At 38.0% G+C, this 20,793-nt stretch overlaps 1 protein-coding gene across 1 annotated transcript in view; it reads left to right on the top strand.

The window, feature by feature from the left end:
* The window catches only part of RLF (RLF zinc finger), a 94,703-nt gene that overhangs the window by 28,861 nt on the left and 45,049 nt on the right, over positions 1 to 20,793 (top strand). Inside the window, exons 2-4 of the mRNA XM_047726434.1 lie at positions 3,947 to 4,101; positions 5,177 to 5,258; positions 9,151 to 9,283. Coding sequence (XP_047582390.1) covers positions 3,947 to 4,101; positions 5,177 to 5,258; positions 9,151 to 9,283 — 370 coding nt within the window. The remainder of the gene's footprint in view (positions 1 to 3,946; positions 4,102 to 5,176; positions 5,259 to 9,150; positions 9,284 to 20,793) is intronic.

The following is a 20,793-nucleotide window of genomic DNA, read 5'->3' as shown; positions in this document are numbered from 1 at the left end:
AGCCAGATGACCCTGAATTCAAATTTACATCCTGAATCCAGCAATTACTTATTGGGTGGCTTTGGACAAATAATTTGTCTGTGTTTTTGTTTTTTCATTTAAAAAAAAAAAAAGATTTTAAAGTAATGTCTGCACCCAATGTGGGGATTAGCTTAAAACCCCGAGATCAAGACTTGCATGCTCTAACAACTGAGCCAGCCAGGTGCCTCTCTATTTCCTCATTTTTAAAATGGGCTGGTGATAAATCACCCGAGTTCACAGGGTTGTTGTAAATTGTGTTAGTAGCATGTAAAGCTCCTAGGAGAATGCCTAGCTTATACTATGTATTCAAAAATACTAGGAGTATTCCATTGGGAATATTCATCTTGAACCATTTGAGTTTTATTTATTTATTATTTTATTATTTATTTTTTTTTTAATAAAGATTTTGTTTATTTATTTGACAGAGATCACAAGTAGGCAGAGAGGCAGGCAGAGAGAGAGAGGAGGAAGCAGGCTTCCCGCTGAGCAGAGAGCCCGATGCGGGGCTCGATCCCAGGACTCTGGGATCATGACCTGAGCCGAAGGCAGAGGCTTAACCCACTGAGCCACCCAGGCGCCCCTTATTTTATTATTTTTAATGACATTTTTGAAAAGGATTGATTTATTTGAAAGAGAGCATGCACACACATGCAGGAGAGCATGGAGAGGGAGAGAATCTCAAACAGATTCCCTGCTGAGTGTGGAGGCCTACCTGGGACTCAGTCCCAAGACCCTGAGATCAACAACCTGAACTGAAATCAAGAGTTGGATGCTTCACTTAACTGAATGAGCCACCAAGGTGCCCCACCATTTGAGTTTTAAATTGCAATATATCTCTACATAAAATTTGACCATTCTGTAAAATGCTCCCTCTTCTGGGGCTCCTGGCTGGCTCAGGTGGAAGAGCATGCGACTCATAATCTTGGGGTCGTGAGTTTGAGCATGCTGGGTGTAGAGGTTACTTTAAATAAATAAATAGGGGCACCTGGGTGGCTCGGTGGTTTAAAGCCTCTGCCTTCAGCTCAGGTCATGATCCCGGGCTCCTGGGATCCAGCCCCGAATTGGGCTCTCTGCTTGGCAGGGAGCCTGCTTCCTCCTCTCTCTCTGCCTGCTTCTCTGCCTACTTGTGATCTCTGTCAAATAAATAAATAAAATCTTTATAAATAAATAAATAAACTTAAGAAGAAAGAAATGCTCCCTCTTTGATATTTTTAGAAAATAGTAAGGATGCTGCCAATCTCTTTGAAACCATGTAGTGAGGAATATAGATAGAATTCGGATGAGGGGAGGGGCACTGGAGTGAGCCACCCAGGCGCCCCTGAGTGGTATTTATTATTTACCTTCCCTTTCTCTTTCAGTTTTGTTGGTGTCTAAAATTTAAATTTCTAAGAAGAAATAAGACCTCTGTTTTTCTCTACTGCTTCTGATGGAATGTCACGGATGGCTATAATTCATTTAACTTAACCCTGAATTTTTTTTTAAAAAGGTTATAGTGAGGAAAATTGTTCCAGTAATTCTTTAAATGCTCACAATATGTCATAATGGATATATTAAAGGAGACCTGTTTAATTGGACTAATACATGAGGGTGAAAAGATTCAGGAATATAAGAATGTATAAGTCAATATAGGGCAAGCTATAAACATAAATACCCATGGGGTATTGGATCTTTGAAATTGTGTAACTTGTAGAAGAAGTCTTAATGGAATGATTGGGTCAGAAGATAATAGAATGGTGTCAGGAGAATTCTGAGTGGGAAGGTGGACTGGAAAGACCCACCTCATCTGTATGCACTGTATACTTCAGGCACCAGTTGGTTAATTTGCATGTGTGGTTTCAACTGTCAGTCTGTGTTGACTCATTCTGAAAGCTCCATGAGGATAGGCCCCCCATGTCTTTTTCCCCAGCACTTAGCAGTGTAGGATTAGAGTAGGTTCTCCGTAAATATTTGTCCAATGAATGAAATGGTGGATGGATCAGCAAACATTTAGTGAGACTTGAGAATGTTCTGTGGTGGTAGAAGTGGGCGGAGAATTGTTAGGCTTGTGAAGATTGATAACACATAATATCTGACCTCAGGGAACATAAAATCTGGTATTACGTATAAATTTGTCAAGTTCTTTGGTTTTAGATTAACCAGTGCAGACAATAAGTAATTTGGTGACTTGAAATGGGCTTTGTTTCTAACAAAGATTTTAATAAATTTCTTAACAGAGATTATATAAACTTTTATTTATATAACAGATAAGCACATATTCTGTGTTCCTTTTCTGTACTCATTTAACTGCAAAAAGGATTGTTATGGGGTGAGTTTTATGATCCTCTGTTATTAAGGGTGTTTTTTTTTTAAAGATTTTATTTATTTATTTGACAGAGAGATCACAAGCAGGCAGAGAGAGAGGAGGAAGCAGGCTCCCCGCTGAGCAGAGAGCCCGATGCGGGGCTCGATCCCAGGACCCCGAGATCATGACCTGAGCCGAAGGCAGCGGCCCAACCCACTGAGCCACCCAGGCGCCCCAGGGTGTTTTTTTTTTTTTAATTAAAATTTGGGATTTGATCAAATGAGGACATAATGCTCTTCTGAAAATACAGAAGGAGCTCACATCTGTAAAATGTGGTAGGATAGCAAGATAATTAATTGAATTGCTACACTAAAATAAATGGTTTGATCATTCAGGTATGCAAAGACCAGCTAATCTAGTATTATAATCAGATAATCCAGCTAAGCGTTTTTATTGTGTATGGTATAATTGTTTATCATGTATTTCCTTTAAGGTTCTTTTTTTTCTTTTTTTTTAAAAAGTAATCAAGGCTATTCTTAATTATTGGAACTGAGATAGGGACTGTTACTTTGGAAACTAAAATTGCAGAGAATCCAATGGAATCCTGCAATGCTACCACCGCTATTTGTAGTTCTTTGGGCAAAAAAATTAAAGACAGGAAGTTAGAATTTTTTGAAGAAATTATTCTCAGAGTGGGGGTGAGTGGTAATGAATTCAAATCACATGTAATTCACTTAAGATAAAGCTACCTCTGAAAATAAGACTTTCCTGCAGAAGTAGCCCCAGTCAAAGAGTTAGGATTAGCCCAGTCAAAATGTGTTTCTAAATTTTTAAAAAATTTTAAAGATTAATTTTTAAAAATAAAAGTAGTTAAAAATACAAATATAACATCATTTTTTAATAAATTGGTTAGTGTAGGGGCGCCTGGGTGGCTCAGTGGGTTAAGCCGCTGCCTTCGGCTCAGGTCATGATCTCAGAGTCCTGGGATCAAGCCCCACATCGGGCTCTCTGCTCAGCAGAGAGCCTGCTTCCTCCTCTCTCTCTGCCTGCCTCTCTGCCTGCTTGTGATCTCTGTCAAATAAATAAATAAAATCTTAAAAAAAAAATATATTGGTTAGTGTAAATTAAGCCTAATCAATTCTCTGTATGTAGGAAAAAAAAATGGATTTTACAGAGTTACACAGCTGAGGGTCATACTCAGGAATAAGTGTCTTTTTGTAGAAGGCAGGGATCATAGTTTTATTCTCGGATACCCAGTGCTTGGCACATGGTTGGGGCTCAATTTAATGTATAAGTGAAACTCATTATTGAATTTCAGAGATCGAAACTCCCAGACCTCTAGTGAGAACAGCCTTAGATATTTTATGGCTTTACTCTTAGATTTATTCTCGTGTCAGAAGAGCAGTTCTGGCTTTTCTTTAACTCAGTAGAATCAGTTCATGAAGTGATGACAATAGAATCCTCTAAACAAATCAGAGCCTAAAAAGTTGTATGCATTTATTAGAAAAAAAGGGGAGCAACCACGCATTTGAGAACAAAGACTGTTTCATTGTTTTTATTGTTTAATTAATACTTTAATTTTATTTTTTAGACGTCTGTTTCATTGTTTTTATTGTTTAATTAATACTTTAATTTTATTTTTAGACCTTATTGCAATATGCAAGCAACAAGAATGCCTCAGAACATATGGTGTATCTTCTGGAGGTATATCGACTTGCCATCCAAAGCTTTGCCAGTGCACGCCCATATTTAACTACTGAATGTGAAGATGTCCTCTTAGTGCTTGGCAGATTAGTACTGTAAGTTGAAGTACTTAAGTCACTGTTAAAATTGAGTACTTAGGTTGTAATGTTTGCCTGACTTCTCTTTACTGTGAAATCCCATTATTCAGAGCACCAAAAGTCATACCTTCGGATGAAATTTCCTCTGCTCTGAGTCTGCATACTCTGCTTCCCAGGAGATTAAGTACAAGTGAAGCTCCAGCCAAACAGCATAATCAACATAATCTTTATTGCCTCCAAAGTCTCTTCTCACTCAGGCTTAGCATCCAAGAATGATACAGTTTCTTTCTTTAGGTATATAGATCAGTATAACTAACAAGAGTATCTGGAAACTGTAGTGGTCTTTGAGGATCACTTTGAGGGGAAATACTATGAAATTCTGCAGTTCAATTAGATTATTGGAACTAAGGAAAATTTTACTAGCAGAAAATATCAGGATATATATAAGATTACCAGCCTGAGTCAATAATAATTTAGCTGCTGTTTTAATATTTGGCTGCCTAGTAGCAAATAAAATTACACCTTTCACGTAATTTTCATCTGCAAACTGAAGAGGTATAACAGCTATTCAATTTTTAGATTTGTTTAGCTTACAGATTGTTTGGGAGGATGATTTCTAGTCTGGGTGGCCTTGATATGTTAGAAGTAGAGAAATGATCTTGCCAATCTTTCCGTTCCTTTGCAAGTGACAAGAGCCTACACACATGATAGTTACATATATTTATCTCCTTATCAGCTGAATTGACAGTAGCATGAGCTCTTGTTTTTGTCTTCTGGAATCAGAATGGTTCCTATTTGAGTACCCTCCTATATCCTAATAAACTAAATAAAACTGCTTGGAATATGATTTCTAAAGGGAATATATTATTTTCCAAATGTTTTAAAGCCACAGTGTCCTTATAATGCCTCCTGGTTTTTCTTCTTTTCTCTTTTTTAAAGTTGAAAAGCCAATATAACTACGTTGAAGAAAATTTTAAAGAATAAGAAGCAAATTTCAAATAAATGTGAAACGTATATACAATATCATTGTCATACTGTATTTGATATGTGTATAGCCACATTTATATACTGACTTCATTATTTTACATTATAGGAGTTGTTTTGAATTACTGCTTTCAGTGTCTGAAAGTGAACTGCCATGTGAAGTCTGGGTACTCTTCCTTCAGTCTCTACAGGTGAGTTGATTTGGGCTGAAAAATGGTCTTTGTTTAGATATCCAAGACACCTACTTAATTTCTCCCAGCAAACTCAAATGGGAAATTTTGAAGAAAAACAAGTACATTGTATATTGGTATTCAGTTCATGAAATTTTGAGAAAGAGGTCTTCCAAATGAAGGGATGTGTTAAAAATTGTTTTTGTCTTTCATTTGGTTTTGTTAGCCTTTGTATAGCTTAGCTTAGGAATCAACACAAGTTTTCATTACTCAGAAACAAAGTTTAAAAACAAAAGCAAAGTTTTTAGACAGAATAAAGCTATTAAAAATATAAAATTGTATGTAGTTATAAGGTAACAGTATTTGGATCATTCTGAGTACACTTATCTAGTAATTTTCCCCTAACACTTCAGAGATTGTGTCTAGCATAATGAGTCCCTCAGACAACCAAAATAGTCATCATAGATTCTATTCATGCATTTTATTTACAGAAGAGCTACATTGGCTCTCATATTGGCTTGATTATCAGCTTCCTTAATAGGGAAGTACATCAGAAAGCAGCAAGTTATGGAGGGTAGAATAGGATAGGAGGAAAATACTACAGGAGGCAAATTTGCATGTTACTGATAGAGACAGAAAAACTGTTCTAAAAAATACACGTAATAGCTGTCGTCGTTATCACTGTATACTAAATACTGCTCTATTTGATGTGTTTCGTGTCTTGTAATCAAATTACAAACCTTATAATGTAGGGATCATTTGAATCTCCATTTACAAACAGGGAGACGGGCATAGAGAATATTAATTAGCTTGCCCAAAGGATTTATACCCAGAGCTTGCTTTTTGCCAGCTACTTCTTGGGACACAAACTCTAGTAGTCTGTACCTGTCTGATGTAGGCACAAGTAAAGATTTGCATATTAACATACATACTTCATTATCTGGACATTTCTTCCCTTTGGGATATATAACCCAAAATGAAATGATAATAATGTTAATCTTCTTGTTTTGGGGAAAAGAGGATTTTTTTTTTGGTCCTGTCCTTGGCCTGTTTTAATCCCTATAATGTGATCCTAATTCCTCACATACTCATAACAGCTGGTAAAATCACCATTCATACATAACACACCGATTTTTGTCACACTGTGTTTTGAGGCCTGCTAGTAGTTTTGTCCTGGCATACAACGGTCTAGAAGGGCAAATCTTACTATTCTTGTTTGGATTGTTACTGTTTACTTATAATAGTATTCTTTGCAGAGAGAATACTGTCTTATTTCTTTATTACTTTCTTAGATCTTATGCCTACATAAAATACTTGCCTTTTCCCTCTGTGTAACTTTTTCCACTATTTATCATATAGGAAATATTTTTGAATATGTGTTCAATAAAATGAATGCAGTAGAGGTACAGATAAATGTTAAACATGGTCCCTATTGAAATCTAAAAGGTAAAAGCCCTGAAGTTTTCTTATTTTAGTGATAAAGGAACGAGGCAGCAGATAGTTTTTTTTTTTTTAAGTTTCAATTTTTATTTTATTTTTTATAAACACATATTTTTATCCCCAGGGGTACAGGTCTGTGAATCGCCATGTTTACACACTTCACAGCACTCACCATAGCACATACCCTCCCCAATGTCCATAACCCCACCCCCCCACCCCCCATCAACCCTCAGTTTGTTTTGTGAGATTAAGAGTCCCTTCCGGTTTGTCTCTCTCCCAATCCCATCTTGTTTCATTTACTCTTCTCCTACCCCCTTAACCCCCCATGTTGCATCTCCTCTCCCTCATATCAGGGAGATCATATGATAGTTGTCTTTCTCTGATTGACTTATTTTGCTAAGCATGATACCCTCTAGTTCCATCCATGTCGTTGCAAATGGCAAGGTTTCATTTCTTTTGATGGCTGCATAGTATTCCATTGTGTATATATTCCACATCTTCTATATCCATTCGTCTGTTGATGGACATCTAGGTTCTTTCCATAGTTTGGCTATTGTAGACATTGCTGCTATAAACAGCAGATAGTTTTGAGGAAAGTTTTGGTAAGAGAATAGTTTTATCAGAGCAGGCTGCAGAGAGAACACTCTCATTCACTACATTCAGTTTATGTAACCCTCCCAGATCTTTTGCCTATGGATATGCAAATAAACCCTGAAATGGATTTTCTAATAAACAAAAATGAGGTCCTATTTTTTGCAACTTTTTTAAACCTAATTTTATCATGGGTGTGTGTCTAAGTTTGTATCTATAGTTCTCCCTTATTTGATGATTGCCTGCGCTTCTGTTATGTGATTGCACCATAAGTTATTTGGCCAAATCTCTGTAATTTATTGTAAATAGTATTAGGGTAAACTTCTTGTGCTAGTATTTTTTTATTACAGATTTCAAGATGTGGACTCGCATATTTTTTACCTTAAAAAAGAAACAAATTTAAGTTTTAAAATGATTCTTAAAATTCTACCATAGTTTTTAAAGATTTTAATATTACCCTTTAATATTCTTAATATTATTTAATATTAATTAAATATTAATATTATTTAATATTCTTATTTAATATACTTCGCTGTGATATATACCTGTTGGTAACAAGGATTATACACATCATTCTTATGCAGAATACACTATATTTTGAACAGATGAAAAACAGAAAGCTGTTTTTATTTTTAACCCAGACTGTGGTCTTTCATTTTAGTTTCTGTGTATCATGGTGGATGGTATTATTTTCTGCCAAAGTGAGATGATACGGGTCTATTAAATATTACATATAATTTACATATAAGGTAATCAGATACTGCAAATTCTGAAATTTTTACATGGAATCCTCATCTTCATTGTAGAATAAATGCTTGTCATCTTAAGTTAAGGAGAAAGAAGCCTGAAGAGAGTTCAAGCCCTTAAAGGAAAAATTGCAACATTGGTTGAATACTGCTTTTAGTAAACTGTTAATTGGAAATACCACTTTCTTTGTCAGTTCTAAATTTTAAAACCTTTCTCTTGAGAAGGTAACAGCATATTGGGAGTGCATGTGTTAAAAACCTACAATTTTGACACTAAAATTATGGGAAAAAATGAATTTTATTTCTTATATTTTACTTAAGTGAATATAAGATTATATTCTTTGGTCTGTGAACATCGTTAACTTATATTTTCCAGAGAATATTGCTATAAATGGAAGCTTAATGTTTCATGAGAATTTCAGCATTCTAAAATAAGAAAAAAAAACATTAAAATTTTAGAATATGGGAACAACCAGTAATCCTCACTAGTAATAGAGGACAGTGGAGACATACACTTAATCATTTATGTCAAGTTAAATTTCTGATCCCTTTCTCCTGACCCTTTGTGTACATAAATATTTGAAGAACAAACTATTGGCAATTATATTTGTTTTCTGAGGAGATTGAATGAGCTAATAACCTAGGCTTTCCATGATATTTTAGATAGAGCTACTTTTCATTTAAAAAGTCATTTGATAGAAGAATTTAAACAATGAAAAAATATATCACTTGGCCTCATTAAGTAATACTTCTATTAGAAGGAATTGCCTTTGTGAGTACTGTAGAATCCTTTAAAAGAAAGCTGTACAGTGGCCTTAAAATAATTTAGTAATGTGAGGTTGTAAATTCAGTTGTGGTTATAATTTTACCTAAGGAGAATTTAGGAAAACATTTTAAAGGTGCCCTTCAGTTTAGTGATTACATCGTAGTTTCTTTCTTTCTTTCCTTTTTTTTTTTTTTAAAGAAAATAGTAATAGAATTCACAAAGCTTTGAGGAGTTTTTTTCCCTGCTTATTTCTTTTTAGGAAATGCAAGATAGTAGTTCCTTTTGTAGATGTTCAGATACATTGAAAAGGCAAAACTATTTTTCACATTGCTTATTAGCCTATTTTCTGGTTATGCTGTTTTTGTTTTAGGAGTCACATGATGCATTATTGGAATTTGGGAATAATAACCTACAAATACTGGTTCATGTTACCAAGGAAGGGGTGTGGAAAAACCCAATTCTTCTTAAAATTCTGTCTCAGCAGCCAGTAGAAACAGAAGAAGGTAAGCCTTAAAACTTTACTGACTATATTGAAGGAAGATTTAGATCTAAGAGAATTATAATTCATTAATGGGTTAGAATTTTGTGACTTATCACCTATGTGTCTATACCCAGTCTGTTCTCCTTTGAGTAGTAAAAACTAACCATTAGCATTTAATGTTTTGCCTAAATATTCTTGTTTTAGGTAGTGTTTTAAATATTCCTTGTACTTACTTTAAAATGTTGCATTGAGTAACAGTGTTCATATAAAGTTCCTGAGATACAAATGAATAATCTGTTTCTAATCTTTGGTATATGGTAGAGCTTTGCTCATATGTTCTTCACTGGTTACTATAGCTAAGAACCATGAAGAAAAATTGCTTTTTTATTTTAAACTTATAAAATATTGGAATTTAGCATTTTGTAGAGAAATGCAAAGAATGAAATTTTTTATTTGCAGAATCATTAGTTTAAGAACAGATGATTTGTGGATTTGAATTGGTATTTGCATGTTAAGCACAAAAAATTATCTCATTTGATACCACCAATTGTGATTTCATTTGCTTTAAGTTATTAGAAAATTAAAAGGATCACATTTTGTTAATTAAGTATGTTTCTGTAACAAAAATGAAGTTCAGAAGAGTTTTTATACTTCTGGTATGTCTTTAATTTAGGTCTTAAACAGACCATTTGAATATTGATGCCTTAACATATCCCAGTTAATTTATTCATTCATCAAGTTTGACAACCTACGATACACATGCTGTTATAGTGAGAAGATTGGTGATGAGAGTTCTCAGAGTTTTTTTTTTTGTTTGTTTGTTTTTGTTTTGTTTAGATTTTATTTATTTATTTGACAGACAGAGATCACAAGTAGGCAGAGAGGCAGGCAGAGAGAGAGGAGGAAGCAGGCTCCCCGCTGAGCAGAGAGCCCGATGTGGGGCTCGATCCCAGGACCCTGGGATCATGACCTGAGCCGAAGGCAGAGGCTTTAACCCACTGAGCCACCCAGGCGCCCCAGTTCTCAGAGTTTTCTCTTGGTTCTTTTTCTCTGCTAATTCTGTCACTCATTAGGGAAAAAAAGAATAAGAGAAAGAGCTGTTAAGTAGAAAAAGGTTGGTTTTATTGTTTTCTGTTGAGGTTCCCCATAAATCTCATCCCTTTGTAGATATAGGCAGATGGAGGCTAAAATATCACTTTTCTTACTAATAAAAGTTGCTTAGAGGACAGAACCAAGTAGTTTCAGAATAATCCCAGAATTAGGCAGATCCCAGTCCAGATGAGGCTTGACTAGGGCCTAGAAGAATGCTCACTCTCTTATTCTCTATAGGCAGGCCTAAGCCCAAGAGGAAGAAGGGTGGAGTGGTTATTAAATGTCTCCACTTTATTAAATATTCTCTTGATGTGCTAATCAAATACATCACCCTGTCTCAGAAATTAACAGTACTTAATTTCTTTTCATATAGAAAAAATCAAGAAATAGGGAGAAGCACTGCTCTCCTAATGTCTTGTCTCCTCTCTATTCAATAAAGATTAAATACCCGCTATCTTAAGACTCTGAATGAGTACACAACACCTGTATATCTAAGGAATCATTCTGTGAACAGCATGTAAGTGGTGGGCAGCCTATATCGTCTTCCTGCTTTCTCATTTGGCTCTTACCCTAATTTTAGGTCAGGAGATGAGGAAGATTCTTTTATGGCTTCATTGCTCTTGTAGCCCAGGTATTAACATTCATTTCAAACTAGAAAGCAGTGATCGTCATCTCATTAATTGTCCTCTGTTTAATAAAAGTACACATTTTTTAGCCTCCAAGGAACTCAATAAATGCTTTTTTTTTGTTTGTTTTGTTTTTGTTTTTTTTTTGTTTTTTTTTTTTTTTTTTGGATTTAAAAAAAAATTTTTTTTCTTGTGGTGCCTGGGTGGCGCAGTTGGTTAAGGGTCCAACTCTTGGTTTTGGCTCAGATTGTGATCTTCCAGTGGTGGGATCGAGCCCTGCATTGGGCTCCATGCTCAGAGTGGAGTCTGCTTGAGATTCCTCCCCCTGCCCAACCCCCCACCCCCTGCATTCTCTCTCTCCCTCCCTCACTCCCCGCCTCCCTCTCTGAAATAAATAAATAAAATATTTTTATTTATCTTGCTTTGAATTCTTGAATTTTGTGTCCTCCCCATCCCCTAAAAAAACAGTTTATTACTGAAAGTATGTAATAAATACCAGTTGTTGATGCTTCTACCTGGAATAGTCAGCAGAGAAATAATGGGTTCTCCCACCTAGATTTTAGCCCAGGTACTGAAGATCTTTCCATCCCCAGTGGCCTCCCATAGAAGGTGGGATGGTGAGACCAAGCCCACCTAAGGCTGCATTGATGGTTCCCATTCTGAGCGTCAGCTCACGGAACTGTCCCTCCTCGCAGCAGTGATGGCAACAGCTTCCTAGATCCAGGTAGCCCACTGACCAGGAGACCTCAGCCCACTGTGAACAGTGGGGACCCCCACCACCATAATGGAGTGATTCCAACTCCCAACTCAAAGGACACCCAGAGCTACCATCTGGTATCTGCTAGTTTTTCCAGTTGACTTCTACCCTACCTGGCACCCTCCTCCCCCTATTTCCCCATATCTTATGACATCAAAACAATGGCTTTTCCCCTTTTTCCTTGAGGCTCAGAGCCAGAGCTACAGTCTTTTTTTTTTTTTTTTTCTCTCTCTCCCCTACTAAGAGTTAAAGGAAGGGTTTCATCCCTGCTCAGATTCACCAACTCCTTACCCTAAATCAAGCTGACAAGGAACCAGCTCCTACACCATTTCCTTTCTTCCCCACCCTAGTTTATTTTTTGTGACCCCTCTACCCCTGACCTCTGAAGCCATTTCATGAATTGTCATGTGCCACTTGAGCCTCCAGTAAATAAAATGGGCTTTCCTGTTAAAAAAGAAGACTGCCTTCGGCTCAGGTCATGATCTTAGAGTCCCGGGATCGAGTGCCACATCGGGCTCCCTGCTTAGCAGGGAGTCGTCTTCTCCCACTGACCTCTCTCCTTTCATTCTCTCTCTCTCTCCCTCTTAAATAAATAAAATCTTAAAAGAAAAAAAAGAAAAAGGCTGTTTTTAATGACCTTAAATGTTACCATTTTTTACGTGTTGAAGTATACACAAGGTAAACTGTCACGATGTTTACAATTTATTTTTAAATGGCTCAGGAAAAGAAAAACTAAGGAAAGATTGCAAAACAGTTCAATTGTTGAATCTAGATGGAAGAAGGGATATATGATTAAAAATTATTTTGTACTAGGGGTGTCTGGGTGGCACAGTTGGTTGAGTATCTGACTTGATTTTGGCTCAGAATGTGATCTTGGGGTCGGGTTGAGCCCCGCATAGGGTTCTGTACTCAGCGGGGAGTCTGCTTGGGTTCTCTCTCTCCCTCCCACTTGTACTCTCTCTCTCTCAAATAAATAAATGAAAATTTAAAAAATTTATTTTGTACTAAAATGACAAAAATACAGAAAGGGTGAGACTTGTTGGTGTATACTTTATTTTCATTTTAAATATAGAAATGTATAGTTGAATTTCCCTTTTAAAAACAAAGTTAGTGGACGCCTGGGTGGCATAGTCAGGTAAGTGTCTTGGTTTTTGCTCAGATTGTGATCCCAGGGTTATGAGATGAGCCCCTCATCAGGCTTCCTGCTCAGTGGGGAGTATGTTTGAGATTTTCTCTCCCTCATCCTCTGCCGCTTCCACTTGTGCTGTTTCTTTCTCTCTCTCTAAAATAAAACTTTCAAAAAAATAAATGAAAAACAAAGTTAAGATGTATAATTTGAATTTTAAAACGCAAGATTAGGGGCACCTGGTGGCATAGCTGGTTAAGCAACTGACTCTTGGCTTCAGCTCAGGTTGTGATCTCAGGGTCATGAGCTCAAGCCCAGTGCTGGGCTTTATGCTCAGTGTGGAGTCAGCTTGAGACTCTCTCTTCCTCTGCCCTTTCCCCCATGTGTATTCTCTGGCTGTCTCTCAAATAAATAAATAAATCTTTAAAAATATAATGTAAGGGGCGCGTAGGTGGCTCAGTGGGTTAAAACCTCTGCCTTCAGCTTGGGTCTTGATCTCAGGGTCCTGGGATCGAGCCCTGTATTGGGCGCTCTGCTCAGCGGGGAGCCTGCTCCCCCCTCTCTCTCTGCCTGCCTCTCTGCCTACTTGTGATCTCTGTCTCTGTCAAATAAATAAATAAAATCTAAAAAAAAAATTAAAATGTAAGATTGGTTTTTGTGTTAAAAGTTGTTATAGTGGTGTAATTGGTTGTAGTATATTGAGTAAAGTAGTTTTGCCTCATAGAAATAATAGCTACAGTTTAGAGTGTTTGTTATGTGGTAAGCACCATGTTAATGCTTTCCATATCTCATTTAGTCCATAAACCAGGTAAGAGATTACACATGCCCAAGACCACATAATTAAAATTGGAGGGCAGAATTTGAACCCAGGTGAGGAGATACTAAAAGTTTATGATTGAAGAGTGATAACCACTCAGTTGCTAAATACATGGTTTTATTAAACTCCTCTAAAAATGTAATCATGCTTAGTGCGATAGGGAATACAAAAGTTAACGAGACATGGTATTTGTTTACAAATTGCTGATGGTGTAAGAAGGGAGATGACAAACATAATAGCAGCTGGTGTCGAGCGTTTACCCTTTGCCTGGCCCTGTGCTAAGTATCTTATTTGCATTACTGGTATTTCACTTATGATTTGTTCCACTTGAGGCTCAGAGAGGTCAGTTAATTTGTCCAAGGGTCTCACAGCTTTGTATGTGCCAGAGTCATGATTCAGCTTCACATTGATGATTCCAGAACCTGAGATACTAACTTCTTTACACTGTAATCCTTTCTACCTGTACTTAAAGAGAAGAGTAAGTATAGTGAAAGAAGTAAAATGCTGTGAAGATTTATAGACGAGGGTAGCTTGTATAGATAACGTGCCTGTATTCATGGTGGGATTTGTGAATATGCTTACAACATATAAACAGCAGGTAAACAGCAGAATGTGAAGTTAGGCAGAATAGTATATTGGTAGGCCAGATAAACAGCAGAATCTGATGTTAGGCAGAACAGGATATTGGGTTGGCAGATGTGGCAGGCAATATATGGAAGAAATAGGTTGGAGACTTTAAAAAAGAATTGCTAGGATACAATGAGAATGTAATAATAATTGAGGGACAGAGTTGGTAAGGAAGGATCATGCCAAAATTTCATTTCTGTATGATTGAGGGAATACCATTACTGAAAATAGAAGTGAGGAATGAGGAGCCGTTTGAGTGGGAGATAGGATTTTGAGTTCAATTTAGTGCCTGTGGGACTAAAATGGAAAAATCCAAGTGGAAGTGATCTGTTTTCCATTCATATTTTTTGACCTTGACTACATATTAGAGCATCTACGGAATTTAAAACCAACACACAGTCTCCCTCTCTCTCTCTGTCCCTCCCCTACTCCCCCTCTGTCTCTCCTTTCTTTCCTCTCTCTCCCCCTCCTCCCACTCCAGGTCTAGGCTTCACCTGCTAAATCAAAATCTGCAGAGTTGGAGCTCTAGAATCTAGACCTTTTCGAAGTACCACAGGAAGTAGGAGCCTTCCACCTATATAGAAGGAACTATGTGATATATTTTAGTGGGAAAAGAAATAGGTCCTCTGTACTCAGAATATTTCTGGAATGATAAACAAGAAATTGGGGAGGGAGACTAGAGTACTGGAGTTAGGGCAGAAAGGAGACAACTTTTATTGTACACCTTCTTTGTGCCTTTTGAATTTTGTGTCATGTGCATATACGGTATTACCTGTTTCTGGAAAGAATTTTTAATACTATAAACAATAGCCAAACTATGGAAAGACCCTGGTTATCCACTGACTGATGAATGGATAAAGAAGATGTGGTGTGTATGTATATACACAATAGAAGGTTACTCAGCCATCGAAAAGATTAACATCTTGCCATTTGCAACAACGTGGATAGAGCTAGAATGTATTATGCTAAACAAAATAAGCCAGAGAGACAAATACAATATGATTTCATTCATATGTGGAATTTAAGAAATAAAACATACGAATCTGGGGGGTGGGAAGAGGGAAACAAACCATGAGACTTAGCCGTGGAGAACAAAATGAGGGTTGATGGAGGGATGTGGGTCAGGGGTGGGCTAGATGGGTGATGGGTTTTAAGGAGGGCATTGTGATGAACACTGGGTGTTGCATGTAATTGATGAACCACTGAATTCTCTTGAAACCAATAATTGCACTGTATATAAACTAACTAGAATTTTTGTCTGTTTATTTATTTATTTATTGCTGTGAAAGAGGATAGGCAAGGGGCAATGCTCAGAGATGAAGACCCTTTGCGCTTCTCTGCTCCTGCTTTTATTGGTTGGTCCTTCAGGATAATCCCAAATCCTTTTTTATTTATTCATTTGACAGGGAGAGAGGGAACACAAGCCAGGGGAGAGGTAGAAGAAGAAGCAGGCTTCCCGCTGAGCAGGGAGCCTAATGTGGGGCTTGATCCGAGGACCCTGGAACCACCACGGAGCTGAAGGCAGCTGCCTAATAACTGAGCCACCCAGGCACACAAAATCACAAATCCTTATCACTGTTTCTCAAGCACCTGATGTGTGGCTAGGAGTCTTATAGGAATTAAGAAGATCCCTTTATGGGAAAGATATGAAATGCTAATCTTTGTGTTCTTTGAGTTCTGCTAACATAGCCTAAAGGACAATGTATACATATCTTAGATCACAGAGTGGTCGTTCTGGGCTAAGAAAGCTTGGGGGTGGGGCAGGGGACAGGCAGCTCCTCCTGGCATTCCAAAGGCCTAAACCCTTCTCCAAAACCTTCTCTGCCCTCAGGGGCTCTGTGTTACCTTCTAGCAAGCCAGGTGTTAATGGCTGATTTCAAGCTCTACATTAACCCCAACATCTCCCCCTTTTTGTTTCTTTAAAGTGCTAGCAAGTAGTTCTTGAGACATTGCTCTGTGTACATATGCTTCACATCTCTGACGGCGGATAGGGCATTTATTCCAATTTTGCAGACTATGATGAGAAGAAAAAGAGTAATTATTATTATAATAGCAAAGAATCCCCATTTTGTGTAAGAGAACCATGTGGCCAGGTTAAGCCACTCCGGATTGTTAGAAAGAGATCGCTGAGCTTCTCTATGAAGCTTACGATTTCCCACCACCATCAGTGTGGTGAGAATTTGTTCCTTTAGCTGCTGAACGTCAGAAGTTAAATTACCATGGAGCAATCCATGCATTTGCTTCTTTATCTGTTCCCAATCATGTATGGTCTGGTTCTGGGGCATGGGGGTAACACAGATGGATCTTGAGGCCTTGCCAGTAGGCTGAGACTTCTTGTTTTTCCCCCAAGATAATCAATAGCAGCTCCCATTGGTTGAAGACGTCCTAATATTTTTGATCGATAGTTTGTTGAAGTTGAAATTCCCTTGTGGTATTAATAGTCAGCTGATCCACAAAGGCATCAGTCTGAACCGAGTGAGGAAGAAAGGCAACTTACAACGCTAGTGGGGGTAATAATTGAGTTAGCCACGTTAATGGCACAATGAGTAGACCTAAGAAGCACTTGGGTCTGCTGATGTCAGATAATGCCTCATTCAGAAAGCTAATGGATTTGGATTCTTCCCAACCTCTCGTTAAGATTAACAGGGATAGTGGCATGGTTGAAAATAGGAAAAGGTGGGGTGCCTGGGTGGCTCAGTGGGTTAAAGCCTCTCCTTCGGCTCAGGTCATGATCCCAGCGTCCTGGGATCGAGCCCCACATCGGTCTCGCTGCTCAGCAGGGAGCCTGCTTCCCTTCCTCTCTCTCTGCCTGGCTCTCTGCCTACTTGTGATCTCTTTCTGTCAAATAAATAAATAAAATCTTTTTTTTTTTTTAAGATTTTATTTATTTATTTGACAGAGAGAAATCACAAGTAGGCAGAGAGGCAGGCAGAGAGAGAGGAGGAAGCAGGCTCCCTGCTGAGCAGAAAGCCTGATGTGGGGCTCGAACCCAGGACCTGGGATCATGACCTGAGCCGAAGGCAGCGGCTTAACCCACTGAGCCACCCAGGCGCCCCTAAATAAATAAAATCTTTAAAAAAAAAAAATAGGAAAAGTGGTATCTGCCCAAGTAACAGGTTTCCAGAGGGAGATTTACTGGTCCATAAAAGGACATGAAGCACCTAGGTGGCAGCAGAAAGACAAGAATACATACCATGGTAGAACTGGTGTCAAGCACAGGAATAGAGGGTTTACTAGTCTGTTGTAGAATCTGGGTCATTTTCTTAAGGTCTCCCCAGGTCATGAATTTGGCCTTGCAGGTACTGGGGAGGCACCTGATAGCCAGCTGTTTTGTTTCTAGATTCAGGTGACTCTCTGAGGGCCTGGATTCTGGCTGTGCCAGGCCATGGTAATGTTCAACATTTCTAGCATGGATAACCTTGCCCACATATGAGGCTTAGGGTTATGAGTTCTACTGGTCCCTACCAAATGCCCATGTTTGGGTCCTTCCAGAGTACTTGGGCTGGCATTTTTGGTGGGGAGTAAGGTTTAAAATGTTTTTCTTTGTCTGGAGTTTCAAAATTAGAATTTAAATTAAAAAGATTTAGAATAAGCAGTGCTTTCTGATCCATATCTCTCCCTTTGTGTTTTGTATCGTGCATTTAAGGGTAGAATGTGCTCTCTGAATAATAGCCTAATTATGACTGATTTGTCTCCCAATAATTTGCTGTAATTTATTGATGAATTCCCATAAACGATTCTTGGAGGCCCTGCTTAATAGAGGCGAAAGAGCCTTAATGAGTGCCCTGATCAGGGATTCATTCCCAAGCTCAGTATGCGCAAAGAGCATTGTTCAAAGACTAGAGGGTCCTAAGAAGTTGTCCTCTATCTATGAATGGACTTCTCCCCTTAGGCATATTGTCGACTCTAAGAACTGCTAAGTGATGGAGCAGCTTGTTATTCACATAAATCGTCATACTCAGTATGTCAGATGGAATACTGAGGTTCCCCAAGTACTGCTTTACATAAATGCTTTTGTTTACAAATGAATATTTTATCACATTTCTGTAAATCATTGATTTTTTTTTAAGATTTTATTTATTTATTTGATGGAGAGAGAAACACAGTGAGAGAGGAAACACAAGCAGGAGGGAGTGGGAGAGGGAGAAGCAGGCTTTCTGCTGAGCAGGGAGCCCGATGCAGGCCTGGATCCCAGGACCTTAATGACTCAGCCACTCAGGCACCCCAAATCATTGATATCTTAAGAGAAAGTTCCCTTAATCCTGAAAGAGCAAACCTTAGAGAGTCAGCAATGATTTAAATAAGAGTCACAAAACTGTAGTAATCTCTTAGTTCATTTAGTCTCATGTTACTAATTCTTGCTTAATTTGAATGCACCTTTGGTTAGTTCTGGAAGTTTTTACCCATTTCAGTTTTTTAGGTTTTAAAGATATCAAATACCTTTATTTGTCCTAAGTCCTTTATATGAATTTCCTTAAAGACAAAGCTCATTTTGTAAGAGAATAAGAACAATTATAAATGATGAAAACCCAGAAATGGACATTGTTAGTGATCTGATATGAGAATTCTTTATGATGCTGTTGACAAGGAAACTCAGTTATTTCTGTAACACATGAAACAATTCAGTAGCCAGAATATTGAGTGTTGATGACCTCATACCAGAAGGTAACATACCAAACAAGCCTAATTAGTCAACAAGACTTTGTTCATGATTTAAGTCTTGGGGAAGTTTGTTAAAAAACTTGGAAAGTTTTAAAGGACTTGCCTTAATGGGATTACGGATGTCAAAGACTTAATAAAGGCAAAACATAGAAACTTTTTTCTGGAGATAGCAGATTTTCAGTCTTATAATACACCAGTCTGCTTACAAAATCCCTTTATTTTAATCTTAGTCTGTCCTGACCACACCTAAAATTCCTTTCCAAAAATTTTTCCTTCACAGACTTTCTACAACTTCCTTTTGCATTCAGATTTTGTCCCAGACAATCTCTTTCCAAACAACCAATCTCATCTAGGACAAAATTATCTTCTTTTTGCCTTCAGCAAAAATGTATTTCCATTCCTTATCTTTCTTACATATCTCCTACTTTTCTACAGAGTTGCCAAATTTTGCACTCTTAGAAATCTTAGTCTCCAGTGAAGACTAAGTAGTAACCAGTTCTGAACCGTTACACCAAAACTTTATAGACAGCAAATTTGTGAATCAGTTAAGTGCAAAGCATGTTTACTAGCCGACTTAAATATCCTTAGTTTCTTTCCAGTAAGTAGTGAAAAGCAGAAACCTATGTCCAGTAATCAATGATTTAGGACCTTATCCTCTTTGGAAAAAACCTAGATGTCCAGTGAATTTAATCCCATTTGCCATCCTAGCAAAACTTTAAAGTTTCAGGTTACTAAAGACTTTGAAAGCTATTTTAACAATTATCCATGAAAACTTTGAGACAGGCAATTAACCATCATTTTAAGTTACGTTTTTGTTAAAAATTGCAGCGGAGAAAACACAAACTTATTTGGCCTTCAGTAGATTTTGGTGGAATAGATGTTTCATATTCAGCGCTGGTAACTTTAAATACATGTCTATCTTAATTAAACTGACAACTTTAACTTAACTACTTTAACTTAACTTTAAATACTGAATGATGTTCCACCTGGATACTCCCCATTGTCCGTTTTTACCTGAGACACGGGTGGGGAATTCTAGAATGAGTGGTGTTAGGTCCAGGGGGTACTCTTCTTGCTCCTTGATAGTGAAGGGAGAATCTTGGAGCCATGGTGCTTGAGGCACCAAGGATGGTCTGGAAGCCAGTAATGCACACTGCATCCAAAGTGGTGCAGAAAGAGAAAAGGGAGGGGGAAACAAAAGAGGCAAAGCGCTGCCAGAAGGCCGAGAAGTAAGGATTCCTGGTTCTAGAGCTCATCAGCTCCAACAGAGGCACAAGCGCCATGTTTTCCTGCCAACAAGGGGGAATAGATGGTCCATGTCAGGCTACAGAAGACAGAGAATTTCCCCCAAAAGAAAGGGAGTTTCAGCAGCTGCTTGGGAATATTCCTTAGAGTCCCCATCCTCAGGTAGACTAACCACAGTTGGCTCTAGTTATAGCCATTAACTTGGGAAATAAGTGAGGGAGAAGCCCCCACATCTGTTAAAAACAGTGAGAGAGAGAGTCAAGAGTCCCCTTTGTCTGGGATAGCCTGTGTTTCCTCCAGTAACGTGGGTTTACTCAGAGAAGGCCGATTTAGATAATTATCATGCAGTATGTCAGGAGGGAGTTTACTAGCCAAACACGTTCTGCAAGAGGCTGTTAGAGTGCTGGTATAGAGCAATGAAGATACCCTGGGTAACCTAGGTCTCTTTGCCCTAGAAGAGATCTAACTGATAGATCCCAGATCAGTCGTTTCCTAAATTTGGCAATCCAAATCGTTTCCAGTGGGTTAAAAGGCACCCCAAAGGATAGTCTTTAGGAACAGAACAGAAGGTCCATCACCT

The sequence above is a fragment of the Lutra lutra genome, chromosome 4, assembly GCF_902655055.1.
Source record: "Lutra lutra chromosome 4, mLutLut1.2, whole genome shotgun sequence".
NCBI classification, from domain to species: domain Eukaryota; kingdom Metazoa; phylum Chordata; class Mammalia; order Carnivora; family Mustelidae; genus Lutra; species Lutra lutra.
This window is presented reverse-complemented; position numbering and strand designations above follow the sequence as displayed.